We start from the raw sequence: 15,483 nt of genomic DNA, 5'->3' as shown, positions 1-15,483 counted from the left end.
CTTCTGAACTCACCAGAGCCTCCAAACTGCTGAAACAGACTCTGCTGCAGTGAGGCGTTGATGTTGCTGCTGCTGCTGTTGCTGTTGCTGTTGAACTGTCCCTGCACGCTGCTCATGAGCGGCTGGTTGTTCAGAGGAACTCTGCCTGACAGTTTGTTGTCCAGAGCGCTGAAGTGACTCGGTGAGGTAGGGGGGTTTCCCGACAGAGGGTTGAAGCCTACCGGGAAGTTAAACTGCTGCTGTTCTTGCTGCGGTGACTGCTGTTGTTGTTGAGGCGTCGTGGGCGGACCTTTGGGGACCCGGGCAGTTCCGACGGGTCCCACGGTTCCAGTCGGCGCTACTCCTCCTGCTGCTGCTGCCAGGTTCTGCCTCATCAGCAGGACTTTCTGCTGGAAAAGCTGACGCTGGCGGTGCTGGATGCTGTAGAGTTCCCGCTGACGCTGTGCCAACATCTGGGCGTTCAGTGGAGGCTGACGAGGAAACATGGAGCATGTCGCTATTATACATTATCGTCTTTATTAAATAATTAAAACACAGTCAAGTCAAGTCATGTCATGTCATGTTTTTACAGCTTTAAAGAAGTTTTACTCAATATTTAAAGCACTTAAAATAAACTATGTTTACATTTGGTTTGTATATTTTAACTGGAGCATTTTAATTCATATTTAAAGGCTGCAAATTGTATTTTGGCCACTTGGAGGCAGCATTACAGGCTGTAAACACAGTAAAAACAATCTCCATGTTGCTAAGGGTATATTACTATCAAACACTTGCTTATTCACACACTGATTTTGTTTAGGAGCGTGACAAGGAGGCTTATTTTCATCTAATTATATAATGAGTTTTTGTTTTACTCCTCCTTCACAGTTATGTAAAATAAACATGTAAACCTTTCAAAATAAAAGCTTCTTCACATGAAATGCCTGGGTGCAGCTGCTGTACATGATGTGAGTGACAGCTGAGACACTTCTGAACATCAGCAGCAAAGAAGGGGAGACTGAGGGAGGGAGGGAGGGAGGGAGGGAGGGAGGGAGGGAGTGAGTGGGTGAGTGAGTGAGTGAGTCTCCACCGTGACTCACTTGCGAGGGCATCTGAGGTTGTTGGACGCCCGGACGAACAGCCATGTTCACGTGCTGCACTCCTGCGGGAAACGGGTTAATGCCGGCCAGTCTGTTCTGGATCTGAGACGAGGAGAAAGAGGGAGGAAAAAGAAAATTCAGAAAACAAGCAGGTGATGATAAACAGAGCAAGAGGAAGACGGGATTATTAGATCTAATTAAAAATGACTGTACTCAAGAGAAGAGTGACAGCAAAGCTGAGGAGTTGAACATTTAAAAACGTAATGATTCCTTATGTTATCGTATGGATTCAGAACTCTAATTATCTGATAAATGCTTTGCGCTTGTTTCTGTATCCAGTACGTATGATGCTGTAAAAAATGTTCAGCCAGTTTTAACGTAAATGTGACTTTCTAGGAAAAAAAAGGTTGAAATCAAAGAATAACAAGTTAATAAAAGTGTCGTAAAAGCTTTGTATGGAGCACATAGTCAACTGCAGGCCATAATTACTGTGACCTAAATCACTGTTTTCTTTCCACAAAGGAAATCTATACCAACTATTAAAAGCAAAAGAAACAAACTACTTATTCAAACTAAATGTACATCAATTTAAAGTATAATAATAATAATGTGAAAATAAACATTAAGGTGTGAATCAAACTGTGTAAGATTGCATTAAAAATGTACAATATTAGAAATGATGTAAATAAAGGGTACTGACATGAAGCCGATGTCAGAGTAAATGATGATTTTGTAGAAAAGAACGGAAAGTGTCAACATATTTTCGCTTCCATCTATTAATTAACACTTTATTGCGTTTATTTTATTTTCATTTTGAAATATCAGACCAGTGTCACAGTGTCACAGTGTCACTAATTCATTCATCCTCATGGTGGCGCTTCTTACAGGAGTAAAGGTTATAAAAGTGAGTGGAAGTTCACTGGCCGCAGATGTTTGGGGACAAAGGTGAACGATAATGTCATATTATCATGAATCATAGATCTTATCATGTGATTCTCACGCCTGACATGAGGATAAAAACGTGCTGACCTGCTGTGGGCCCTGCAGTCTCTGCTGCAGCTGCAGACGCAGCTGATTGGGCGGCAGCCTGAGCTGAGCGCTCATCCCCTGCGGCCGTGTCGTGCCCGGCCTCAAGCCCATGTTGGGCACCGCTCCGATGGGGAAAGCCCCCCGAGTGGGGGCCCCGAAGCCCAGACCCTGCGGCCCCACCGTGGCCAGCTCTGACGGAAACTGAGCTGGGGGAGCCGGCACGAACTGGGGAGGGTAGGTGTGAGGCAACGGGTCATAGCAGCCACCCTGGAGAGAAAAGAACAGTATAGAACAATAAGTTTACACGATAGAAACTGTGTGTTTTTTAGGTCACAGTCAGGATTTTTAGTTCGATTTTTGCTTGTGACAGCTCCACCCCCAAAAACACAGGAAGTCTTCGACTGAAGAGGACCTGAATGTGGATATTTAACCGCACTTTCTCTGACATTATTCTGTGAATTTATAGCTAATTTCTCCACTTTTGAGGAGCACAAGACTCTGCGGCTTGTTGTGAAGACACATGTTGAAGGTTTTTAATTGTAGTTCAAATACTGCAAGTTTATTTATATAGCATATATTTATACAAGGCATTTCAAAGTGCTTTACAATAAAGAAAAAGAAGGAAAATCCAGCAGCATTAAAAAGGCATAATAATAAAACAGATAAAGATAATAAAAGATAGAGGAGAAAAGGAAATAAGGTGCAGCAGCGATGATGATGATAATTAAATTTTTAATTTAACCGCAGTGGCAAACAGGTAGGTTTTCAGGCTCTAGATTTAAAAGAATGAATTGTCCTCTGGGAGTTTGTTCCAGGTATTTAAACACAAATCTCCACACTTAACGTCATCCCTGCTGTTATTGACTCTGCTGTTTGCCGCAATGCCAACATTTAACCACTATTTGATCAATAACAGCAACACAACAATGAACAACGAATCCCTGATAAGAACTAAACACACAGAGTTCATGTTCGGTCAAGTTTTACAAACATTACAACATTAAAGGTTGTGTTTATCACATTATCAAGAGGAATGTCCCCTATTTTTAATTATTGGTGGCTACCAGGATTTAAAGCGGGTTTTAATAAATGGAGATGTGTTTCCACCGCAGGAACCAGAATCAGAAACCCGGGGACTTTCCCATGGTCTGTATGTGTGTGTGTGTGTGTGTGTTCCCACTGCAGGAACCAGGAAATAACTGGAAGCAGCAGGTAGATTTTTGGCTCCAGAAACATCCTTTGCAGAGAGGAGAACTTGGAAACAGCACTGAAAATACCTGGTTTGTTTGTTTTTTGGATTCACTGTTTTGTTTCAGGTGATTAATCTCATCAAAAACAGCTTGTAGAGTGAAAGACAGGGGGCGTAACTTTAAGTGGGTGGAACCACTTGGACAACTCGCATTTTATTCACCATTTTCTTTGTGTATAATCAAATGACCATTTTAGATTAAATATTGTCCTGACGATACGCGCCACATTCTGCAGACTGAACAAAACATCACTTTAAACATGTTATTTAAATGAAAATGAGAACAAACATCATAGTCAAAAATAATCGCAATTTAGACATTTATTCAAAATCATTCAGCCCTAGTTCACATTTTTCATTTTCATTTTCAGTTTCTATTTATCTTCCTATTTCATTCATTTTTTTAACTTAATAATTTTAGGTGTATCGTTTGAAGAGAAGCTTAATCTTACTCTATCCTATCCTAACCCTTGTCATGTTATACTAATCTACTTTTATTTTGCCGACTTCTCGCGTGGTTTAGTTCGATTGAGACCACTTGAGGTCCCGCGCCCCCACTTGTGGTCCCGCCCCCTGCTCTTGCAGATGGACACAACAGAAGATTTCACATTAAAAGTCACATGTTTTTTTTTACTTTTCCTCTTGAATCTCCTTCACCTTCGCCATGCCCGCCTCACGATCCGACCTCTTTAAAAACTTAATGATAGTTTTGCAGCTTAATGGAATCTCTGGTATTGGCTCTGCTGTTTGCTCTGTTGACAACATCTAAACTTATGTTTTGTTTAATTATAGCCACGCAACAATAAATGTCAAAATAAAAAGGGATCTTTTTCGTCACGGCACGGATTCACTCGCTCGTGTGCCTACCTGCACCAGCTTGTCGATACCCAGCGCCTTGTCCAGCTCCGCCAGCTCGCTCTCATCCGTCCCGCTGAGGAAGGACACGAGCTGCTCGATGAGCGCTTTCTCGTCACTCTGGCCTTCGGGTGTGGTCAGAGGGCCGAGCACTTCGTCCAGCGAGCAGGGCACACACTGCCTGCTCACGCAGAGAGAAACAAGAAACAAACAATCACAACAATCTCTCTCACTATATTTATAATAACAAATAAATAAATAAATATATAAAGCTTATATTTACTCTTGTGGCGACGCCAAAGGAGCCTGCAAAGACGTTCCGAGACCATCGAACGACAAGGTGTCAGACAGAGACAGAGACAGAGGCTGGAACTGAGAGTCACCCAAGTCCAACTTGGTTAAACCTGAAAAAGAGTTGAATACTTTGAATAAAAACTACAAAAAAAAACAATAATCTCGGAATAAATAATCACATGCAACTCGTGAATATGTACAAACGATGACAGAACTGATTATTGGTTCATTATAAAGCTTTATATTACTTTCATGTTTTTGTTTATTGGTCACTCAAGCAGAAGTCGACTGATGTACCGCAGCTTTACAGACTTTTCAATAAAAAAAGGTATAAACTAAATATTAAATACATGCAACAGGTCATGAATAATTTGGAGTTTCTGAGATAAAAAAAAACTTTTTCTAAGCAGCTTTGAGATGAATATATTTATTTTTGCACACTTTCTTTGCATTTAAATTTAAGGGAGTTTCTTTTAGATTAGAGGGGACTTTTTAATCCAGCAGAAAACCCAAGGAATATTAACTTTTGTGTCTGTATGAAGAGAACGAGTGGAAAAACATTCCATTCTCTCTGTTTACTCTTTCAAATAGAGCTTTACTTTTTACTTCATATGAATACTGACACATTTGAGGAAATGAAATGTTTCATATATTTTCAGGGGCGTGGTTTCCATTGACAGGTTTCAACCACACCCTCACTCTCACATGTTTCATTTTGATTTCATGTTTTTGAATGAATAAATGTATACATTATATTTAAAAACATAACATATCCAGCCTGGCTTCAGTTGACGCTGCATGGTCCTCCTCTTTTTTCAATAAAGCTACAGTAACCCAATACAGTCTCAACACACCCTGCAGTGCATGGTATATAGTCAGGTGTGTGAAAGGGTCAAGTCCACAATGGGACGGGGTTTCGAGTTTCTATTCAAAGCTCGACAGCCATTTTTGTGTTGTTGTTGTTGTCTAATGACCAAACCTGGTTCTCCCACATGTATCGGATTGTAACACTAACATGTTGACGCTCAATATTGTCCCCGTACCAGTGCTTGAGCCGAATGGGTTGATGATGTCCATCTCTGGAAAGGGGCTGCTGTCTTTGGAGGTCTGGAAGAGGTCTCCCTGTACTTGTCCTTGTCCCTGGACCTGTGCCTGGCCTGGAGTGGGGGGACTGCAGAAATCAAAGGTCGTCTGACTCTGCAGACTGCAGCCCGAGGGGGGTCCTCCATCGCTGAGTCCTGCAAAAAACAATCAAGCGTACAAAGAGAATAAGAAATGACACAGAGTAAAATACTGGCACTGCAATGCCACCCAGTAACCACTAGAGGGCACAGAACCGATGTTGCGATAAGAGACTTTTTAAACAATTACATCAAGTTGCACAGATTTTTTAGCTTCTTAAATGTGAATATTTTCTGGTTTCTTTGCTCCACGTAACAAAGAAATCATTAGACTTTTGAGAAAACACTGAGAAACATTTTATTGTTGGTTACCACGATTAATAGAGGAAAATGCAACCATTGTACCTGGAGACGAATACTGTACATGTCAGTATTCATATACAGTGACGAGGGAATCTGATACTGGCAGAATAACGTGAGATAAAACCTTCACAACGATCCAGAAGTATATATTCATTATTTAAATAACTGTACATTGCATTATGAGAAACAATGTGGCCTCGCACCACGTGGTTGTTGGACATAACCACTGTGTTCATTTTAAGAAGTTTAATCAAAGTGCATTCTCTTGGCTGATTTCAGTAGTATCAATGCGCATTTTGGTGGTTGCAAATCACACACACACACACACACACACACACACACAGAGATAAACATGCTGTACCTCTTTTGGGAGTGCCGGGAGGCTCTCTCTTCACATTTACATTGCGGGGAGTGCTGGCCTCGCCAAGTTGGAGCTGGGTGGGTGACTGCAGTTTGAGCTGGGGCGACGGAGAGCGGAGCTGCGGCGACGGTGACTGCAACTGGGGGATGGACTGGGGCTGGGACAGGGGGGACTGGAGCTGGACCTGAGGGGCCGGAGAATGGAGCTGGGGGCCTCCTCCAGGGGTTGTCGGATCCTCGCTGCCTTGCTTGGCCCCACTCGGGCCTCTCAGTGCAGGCAGCAGCTGGGCGAGAGGGTCCACGTCAACGGGGCCACCAGACATCTGAACCCGGGAAAGAAGAAAACAAAAGCAGAAACAAATGATAATGGATAGATACGAGGAGGACAGGGGTGTTAAGATGGGGCGGACGGACAAAGAGTGTAACGCCATGGATGAGTGGACAATTCAAAAATGATCATGGGGGGGGGGGGGGAATCATGGCATATAATCAGCGAAAGAGAGATGGAGAGAGACAAAAGGTCAGAGGTCTTCAAGCTTCAAAGGCTGCAGCTGGTAGCTGAGCCTACAGTGGAGACAAAGTCCAAGAAAATACAGGTTCAAGTTGATTTACAACAGCTGTCGGGCGACGGCCAGCGAAGGGAAACGCAGCGCCAGGGAGGAAGTTCTTTGTTTGATTGAAAAATGTTCCTCCTGACACTCTATGTAAATGAGAGAAACAGTGGCATGCACGCGTGATCAATAACCCGTGTCTTCTCCCCGGTCTGACATGGACACCTGTTGTGATTACGGAGTCGTTATAGTTATGATTGGGGGGTTTCCATGACTATCTGACTGATCGGAGACAAATGCAGAACAAAGGCGACACATTTATGCCTTTATTAATCAATATAAGACAAAATTAGACTCTTGAGGGGATGAAACCACATGAAACCAATCAGCACAGATTCATTTTGTGCCTTATTGAATCCATCCTCCAAGAAAACATCCAGGTTTTCTGTTCTTCATCATTGGCTGATTAGAAGAGCAACGCGGCGAATTTAATCCTCCTTGTGATTTCAGATAAAGATCATTTATTGCACTGAGGAGGCAGCAAACGTGACTTACACCTTGTTCCGTTTGTTGTCTGAGCTCTTGAGACACTTGGACTTAAATAACTGTATGAAACATCCAAGATCCAAAAACCTTTACCGGTCCTATACCAGGTGTCGAGACACACTTACTATCCTAGCTGCAAACAACCCACAATGGAATAATCATTAAAGTAAATTATAAAAAATAACTTAATTACACTGTCTCTGTTCATAATCTAGGTTTCAATGAAGTTTAATCTGCGAATCAGGTATAAGAAAAAGAAAAATATAAAATACAATAAGCGACCGCGACCCATTATGGTTGCCCTCAAGACTTACAGCGGAACAAGCGTCCAATCACAGACGAGATTCACCAGCGTGTCTCAGCACCCTAATTCCCTAAATGTTTGAACAACTGCCAGATATCGAAAGTGAAAGTTATCTTGGAAAAAGGAGCAAAAGTCACTCACTGAAATTTTTTTTGACAATTCTACAGCCACAAAACCAAAATAAATCCAGAACATTATAACGGTCATAAGAGGGTCAAGTGTCCTGTACCGTGGAGTCTCTGCTGTCCTTGCGACTGTCTCGGCGGCTCTCGGCGACAGGACTCGGTTTGGGGCTGATGCACGCCGAGCTGCCCGACACTCCCACGGGCTTGGACGTGCTGCCTGCTGCTACAGGCGAGGACAACAGTCCCGTGCACGGCACTCCGTCGATGCTGGATCTCTTCTCCACCTTAACCCGGACCGTCTGCAGACTGAGGGCGGACGGAGGAGGCAGGTCTCCCAAGTCCTGAAGACAATAAATGTCGGTTCATATTTGATGGAATTAAAAGGGTGAATTTTTTTCATAGATATTACAAGCAAAAATATTTATTTATTTTTAAAAAGAGCACTCAGAGATTTAAACACACCTGAATTTTTGCATTTTGGTCCAAAAGATACTTCTGGATCCATGCGGATCAGTAAGTAGTCTTCTACTTACTGTCTTACTAAATGGGACTGAACCATGTTACACTTAAATTGCTGCCAAATCCGTAATCTGGATCAGATCCACATGAAATAATCTGATGGTAGATTATCTGATACCAAATTCTGTTCAAATCCGATATGTTTTGACAGAGGTATTATGGGTAGATTCTTACCAGTTTAATAGGAACATACCTGGGTGATCACCTACCCATCACCAAGACATCTTTGGTGGAGATAATAAAGTATCGATAAAACCTTGAAAAAACACTTCTAAAATCACACTGTTCTTGGTATTTAACGGTCACCTTCTCGTCTGTGTCCAGGAGAAAGCGGAGTAACTGGTGGTCTTGCGGTTCTCTGGTGCCGGATTTAGTTCCGGTGGTAAATGCTGGACTGGCGGGCGGCTCCCTCTTGACCTCAACGTCGTTCTTGTTGCCTCCTTCCTCTGCAGTGACGGACGAGTCGTTAGGACTGCTGTCCTGGAGCAGCCTGTGGAGGATCTTGTGTCGTTCTGTGAGAGTACTGTGGGAGGCCGGGCACTGCGGGAGGGGAGGTGGTTTCGGGGGATGAGGTGCTGAGGTGCAGTGGGTGCGGTTGTTGGATTCAGCTGCTGTTCCATTGCTGTCCAGGAGCTGACTGAGTCTGGGCGTGCCCAGCTGTGAGGCAGAAGGAAGGGGGGCTTTAACAGAGTCTTCTCCCACTCCTTCAACTCCAACCGGGGCTTTCGCAGACGGAGGCCGCGTTGAGGTGCTGGTGGGCGTACTGGCTCGTCTCTGAGCGACAGGAGAGGACAGGGAGAAGGTTCCCATTAACCCGCCGCCGGCACTACTGCCACTGTCACCACCAGAGTGCTGCCGGTTGAGGCTGCCTCCACTGCTCAGCGCCCCGGTCGGGGAATGGAGGCCTGGCGTGGAGGGAGAGAAGGGGTTACCCGGTACACGAGGACTTCCCCCTAAACCAGGACTGGCCCGTGTCATCCTGGGTGACATAAAAGAGGTAGGGGTGGCTGTGAGTGGGCTACTCAAAGGGGAGGGGCTATTGACTTGCTGGGGACACGTCCGATTGGGTGTCAGGTGGCCCGTGGGCGTGACTTGGCTGTGTCCGTGGGGGGAGGCGTTGCTGTTGTTGGGGTGAAGGCCTGAGGAGATGAGGCCTGAACCTTGGGTTGAGTTGCTGCCGGGAAGAAGAGTCGGGGAGCGGGAAGGAGCTTGAGCAAGGCTGCCAAGGGTCGGTGTAGTGTTTTCCTGAGAGCTAGCAGTGTTGTGTTCCCTGGGGGAGAAAAGACAACTGTAACCAGAGGAGACCACGGGACAAGAGAGGAACGCACAATGTCAACCTCAAAAGAGGCGTTTGTTAAATCAACTGAAACTTCATTTTCACTTCATGTTTATTTTGAACAAATACACAAAAATCTTAGCTAAAAGGTCGGGAAAGTTTTGCAAATTTGTTAGGGGACCCAAAATACATTTCCCGCGACTCATTTGTGGGTCCCGACCTAGTCTTTGGGAACCACTGACATATAGTACAGTATATCATTCCGGCAGTATCTATACGTCTTGTTAGACAATTCAAGATAATGAGTCAGTGTTGAGTGTGGAGCTTTTCAGGAGAAATTGACTCACTGCTATTTTTTCAAAAAGATAATCCAGTGAGTCAATATTTGGGGACATGATGACAGTGATGAACAAGAGTTTTAAGCAGCCAAAATACTCAATGTTTGTGCCAAATTTGTCTGAATTTCCTCAAAGACAATTCTGATATTTTGAGGTCACAACAACATTGACCTTCAGTCATCATTTCATTAACCATTTACAGTACCGTCGATCATTTTCCCCGATTAACTAGTTGTTTGGTTTATAACATCATGAAAAAACGTCTAACTGATGATGTTCACCTATGTTTGCGTTAATCTTCGAGGGCCTAGCCTCATTAAAGTTGGCCAAATCTCATTTAGCTGCTTCAGCTTTATACATAACTGAATGAATTGTCAACTATTTTGATAATAAACAAATAAATAAGTGCTTTTTGATAATCCTTGAATCAGTTTAAGTGACTTTTCTGATTTTTCAGCTTCTTAAATGGGAAAATTGTCTGGTTTCTTTGCTCCATGTAATACAGAAATCATTAAAACTGAATAATTTGGACATTTGAGAAAGATCATTTTGAGATTTGGGAAACACCAATGAACATTTTTCCACAGTTTCCCAACATTTTATGGACATTTAATGTTCAATCTCAAAATGATCTTTCTTAAATGTCCAAATTATTCAGTTTTAATGATTTCTGTATTACATGGAGCAACACAGCGATTAATAAAGAAAGTAACTGACCGACTAATCAACTATGGAAATAATGCTAAAGAAAACACACTAAGACATGTTAAAATATCTGATGTGAAAAAGGTCTAATCTGTACAATTTGCAGTAGCATGGGTTTGAGAGTTACAGATTATGAGCAGCTCGATCTTTTAAACCCTGTACATTAATATACATACGTGTGTGTGTGTGTGTGTGTGTGTTCATGACTGCACCTGTCAATAGTGTGAATGCCCATAATGAAAGGCTGTACGTCAGGGTTGGGGGGGCACCAGAACTTGCAGCGGGTCTGAGCGCTGAGCTGGGTGCCGTCGCTTAGTGTGAAATGGTACAGCGGGCTGATGGCACTGCCATGTGTCATCACTGCACAGACAAAACAACACAAGGATTAGACTTTGATCTTGTCCTTTTTTTCCTCCCTTCTCCACATGTTCATATCTCGGAAGATGCTCAACTAAAATTAGTAACAGAGACAAATCAAAACTTGGCCCTTTATCTTTTAATCTTTTCACCGGCATACACTTATTGAAAGCCTGATATATTCCTGTTCACAGTGATGTTTTCATACACACTGAAGAGGAAGCTTCCTGGATGATAAAAATCTAATTAGTTTTCCACTGAAGTCAACGGTGGATCAACCATCTTATTCATCTTCTACCGCTTTGTGCCAATCACAGCAGGCGTAGGGTGAAAGGCGGGGTTCACACCCTGGACGGGTCATCAGTCCATCATGGGGACACATGAAGACAAATAACCATCCACACTCACACCCATGGCCAATTTGCCTCATCCCCAAATCTGCATGTTTTTTGGACTGTGGGAGGAAAGACTGTAGCTTAAATTCTGCTTAAAGAAGTTGTTTTCAGAGAGAAAAAGAAAACTCGACAACAAAAATCACTCTGTCGCAGCGACTCACCCTCGTGCAGCAGCTTCTTGGCGTGGGAGGGCTCTTTGCCCTGCTGCTGAAAGAACGCGTAGATGCACTTCCTGACCAGGTCCTCCCAGCCAGGCCGGCCCGACGCTCGCAGCGCACTGGTTTCTATGGAGAGGATCTTCCCTGGAGGTGAGACACATACAGAGAGAGAGAGTCAGTGTTGAATGAGGAGTTTGGAGTCCTGTGTTTTTTTTTTGGCTGGTTAATGTTGGAGATAACGGGATGAAGTTATGAGGTCAGCAGCGGGTGATTTAATGTACCGCCCGCAGAGACTGCGCCAAGTTACGAAACCTGCCGAGCACCGACTTTTCTGACCACTCTGTTCGGGAACGGAGCATCAGCACCTACTGTGCTGCTGCTGATGTAGCGCTGCATCTATTAGGCTGAAGCCACTCTGGGGGATGTGGTTGTTGTTTATACGTCTACCACAACTGTTCTGCTGCAGTGACTCTTCCACAGTCGTGGGATTGACTTTAAAGATCCAATGTATGAGTATATGACCAATAAATGTGTGTATAACTGCTTTAAAATGTAAAAATTGTTTGGTTTTAGGCGAGGGCCTTGCTTTACCGAGGGCACCAGCTTTCTACAGCAGCCCAGAGTGTTTTCACAAAAGAACAACAACCATTTCTGGCACATCAAGGCCACCGTAGCTCCCTGATGCGCTTGGGAAAGGGAGGAGAGGACGTTTAATTCAATTGTTTTATCAGTGTATTTTAAATAAAGGACATTTGTTACACTTCCTTCATGGATAAAAATGTAACTCAAAGACATTTATTTGGGGTTTCACTGCTAAATTTAACAAAATAAATGTTTTAAATGCTTTTACTCTTTTTTTCGATCTAGTGAGTGCCAGCAAACACAAGTGGTGATGGAGGAGCTAAAAGCAGCTTAGATGTAGGTGTGAGTCTAAATATATATCATGGTATTCCATCATGATACAGCAATGACAATAGTTCAGGTAATTTCAAAATAAAAGTGTTTGTTTTGTGAGAGAACTATATTTAGTTCACAATAAAAAAAAAACATTTATGAAGCAAAATTAATCTATAATTAAAGGTGATCACACGAAAACTCTAGGACAAGTTCGTTCAAATACCATTAGTGCTTTCTTGTTCGTTTTAGGGCTAAGGTCTTCACTAGATTTATTGACCGTCCCGACCTAATGAACACCAAGTTTCGTGCATGTACGTTAAACTTTCTCCTCAGGCCAACAGGTTTTGGGGGGCGGAGCAGTTATTTGCCCCTCCCTCATCCAATCATTCCCCAAACCACTTTCACACGTAATTTTTCACCAGGTCTGAGTCAGGGCCTCAAAAATGCGATTCAATTGGAGGAAGAAGAAGAAGAAGAAAAAAAAGAATAACTCCTTCAGTTTCAATAGGGTTCTACGCACTTGTGCTCAAACCCTAAATATGAAAAATGGATATTTGGAATTTGAGAATTCTGGCGTCGACCTTTATTTTGGACAGCTGTGACGGTCTACGGTCGTGCGGCTACAGAAACGTATGAAAACATACATTGAGGAAACTCTGCACACTGTTATTGTTGTCATGGGAAAAATTAGCTGCATCAAATAACTGCTGTTTGCACAATACCGTATTTAATAAATGTACAACATATGCATGTAAATGTGAAAGCAACAGGCAAAGGTGACGAGAAACTTCATACAATTCAATCTACTGAAGTGTGAAGACAGCAAATGGTGCCAAAATAAATACTTTATCCATAATAATAGTTTTCTTTTTAAGATTATATGCATGTATAGACATAGTTTGTCTAGCTGTGTCTGTGTGTGTGTGTGTGTGTGTGTGTGTGTGTGTGTGTGTGTGTGTGTGTGTGTGTGTGTGTGTGTGTGTGTGTGTGTGTTACCTGTGGGGTCCTGCTTGGTGATGAAAGACTCACTGTTGACCGCCTGCGAGCGAGGTATGCGACAGGCGATGCAGATCAAGCAGCTCTGCAGGTCTGAGGAAGGAAAAGACAAATAAATGTCTTTAAAAAAAAAGGAACTTGTGACTTTAAATCAGCACGGGTGTGAAACAAAATGAATCAGAGAGTGTGTTTTTTTTCTTGACTACAGTGGAGATTAAAACAACACAGTGAACCTGCAATGCAGGGAAACACATCACAGTTTTATCAAGGACACCGCACGAGGGAATCCAAATAATAAATAGTCCTGGAAGGTCTCTACCCAACAGAGTGACGGGAACGAAGAAAGGGACCTGGTGCTGCATGTATGAACATACGCATACGTACCGTCTGGCTCCTCCTGCACCGGGCGAGGCTGGGAGACGGTGAAACACTGCATGATCTCGTACTGCTGTCGAGCCTCCAGGTTCTCCGTGTCGGCCTCGTCCGGCGGCCTCTTCAGCATGCGACAGTTAAAGGTGTGGCTGCTCCTCCGGCTGGGTTCCTGCGGCCACGGCACGCCGTTCACTGGACACAACGTTAAGCAAAGACGGTTGAGTGTTTGAGAAGGAACGGGAGTTTCTTGATTATCACTTGCACTTTGACACAGAGGGAGAAGTCGCTGTCGCCATTTACCGTAGAAACAAATGAAGAAAACAAACGGCGTGTTCTGTTAACAGCCAGTATCAACGTTTGGTTGATTATAGAAAGTAAAAAAAACCTGCGACTGTTTCCTGTTGTTATAGTTTTGTTTTGTTTGTTTGACTACAAAAACTACATGACTTGGCATAAGGGTAAGAACATGGGAAAAATTATATGTTGAAAAAATGCAGATCAGCGTTTACCAAACCTGGTAATCATGATGTTCTCAAATGTCTTTTCAGTTTTAATGATTTTTTTTTGTCAAATCGAGCAAAGAAACCAGAAAATATTTACATTTAAGAAGCTGAAAAATCAGAAAGCTTGCATTAATTGTTAAAAAAATCCCTCTAAAACTGATAAATCGGTTATCAAAATAGTTGACAATTAATTTAGTCACCGATTAATCGTTGCAGCCCTAGTATTATGGTTGTTCTTACCCTTTTATTACTGTTTTTCTACTTTTATTTATTTCTATTTCATGTCTTTTAACTTCTCTTGTTTGTGATGCAGTTTTTTTTTTAACATCGCTTTAAAAACAGACACATAAAGATTAGTACAAAGTCAACTTTCATCACCCATTCATTCACACTTTCATACAGTTCTTCCTTGTCCCTGTCTTGCCCGAGGACACATCAGTATGTAGACTTGCACAGGTGGGAATCAAACTCCCGACCTTCCAGTTGAAGTGCAACTTGCTCTACCACCTGAGCCACCGCCGCACAAACTTTCACTTTCACTTCAGACATAAACTTGTGTTCTGACCACGCTGGGAACTTGAAACTTAAAAGGAGTCTAAGTGGAGGAAGAGTGAGGGAAATAATATATCTGTAATGTCCATAAAGATGTTCATATCAAGTCAGGAGGGAAAAACAGCAGAGTTTATATGCTGACATAGATTAAAAATCAATATGGGATTAAGTTCACACTGTGCCATGTATTTGACACTTGACACACAAGCGCTTCCAACCAAGCAGCACATCCGTTAATACTACACTACAGCAATGGTTAATACTACACTATATTGTAATAAGATAAGCAGATTCGTAGGGGTTGCAACAATTAATCGATCACTAAATTGACTGTGGACTCATTTTACAAACAATTAATTGGTTTGAATTATTTTTGCTTTAAGAATTAAACTAAGTTTTCTGATTTTCCAGCTTCCTAAATTTGAATATTTTCTAGTTGCTTTGTTCCAAATAACAACAAAGTCATTAAAACTGGATACTTGTGGTTTGTAAAGAGACATTTAAGGACATCATCCTTATAGTTTTGACCAGTGTTGCAT

At 42.6% G+C, this 15,483-nt stretch overlaps 1 protein-coding gene across 3 annotated transcripts in view; it reads right to left on the bottom strand.

Moving 5' to 3' along the window:
- ncoa1 (nuclear receptor coactivator 1) overlaps nucleotides 1–15,483 on the bottom strand; it is a 63,668-nt gene that overhangs the window by 10,313 nt on the left and 37,872 nt on the right. For all 3 annotated transcript variants that reach the window (XR_009233572.1, XM_058612511.1, XM_058612512.1), the window contains 13 exons: nucleotides 13,902–14,081; nucleotides 13,518–13,610; nucleotides 11,628–11,768; nucleotides 10,927–11,074; nucleotides 8,702–9,665; nucleotides 7,981–8,217; nucleotides 6,352–6,673; nucleotides 5,550–5,744; nucleotides 4,496–4,616; nucleotides 4,225–4,393; nucleotides 2,109–2,375; nucleotides 1,080–1,181; nucleotides 14–470 (listed from right to left, as the gene is read on the bottom strand). Coding sequence is in view for 2 of the 3 variants with exons in the window: in XM_058612511.1 (XP_058468494.1) it covers nucleotides 14–470; nucleotides 1,080–1,181; nucleotides 2,109–2,375; nucleotides 4,225–4,393; nucleotides 4,496–4,616; nucleotides 5,550–5,744; nucleotides 6,352–6,673; nucleotides 7,981–8,217; nucleotides 8,702–9,665; nucleotides 10,927–11,074; nucleotides 11,628–11,768; nucleotides 13,518–13,610; nucleotides 13,902–14,081 (3,396 nt within the window). In the remaining variant the exon portion in view is untranslated. The remainder of the gene's footprint in view (nucleotides 1–13; nucleotides 471–1,079; nucleotides 1,182–2,108; nucleotides 2,376–4,224; nucleotides 4,394–4,495; nucleotides 4,617–5,549; nucleotides 5,745–6,351; nucleotides 6,674–7,980; nucleotides 8,218–8,701; nucleotides 9,666–10,926; nucleotides 11,075–11,627; nucleotides 11,769–13,517; nucleotides 13,611–13,901; nucleotides 14,082–15,483) is intronic.

Source organism: Solea solea, chromosome 17 (assembly GCF_958295425.1).
Source record: "Solea solea chromosome 17, fSolSol10.1, whole genome shotgun sequence".
Classification (NCBI taxonomy): domain Eukaryota; kingdom Metazoa; phylum Chordata; class Actinopteri; order Pleuronectiformes; family Soleidae; genus Solea; species Solea solea.
The sequence above is the reverse complement of the archived record's forward strand: the minus strand, read 5'-3'. Positions and strand labels throughout refer to the sequence as shown.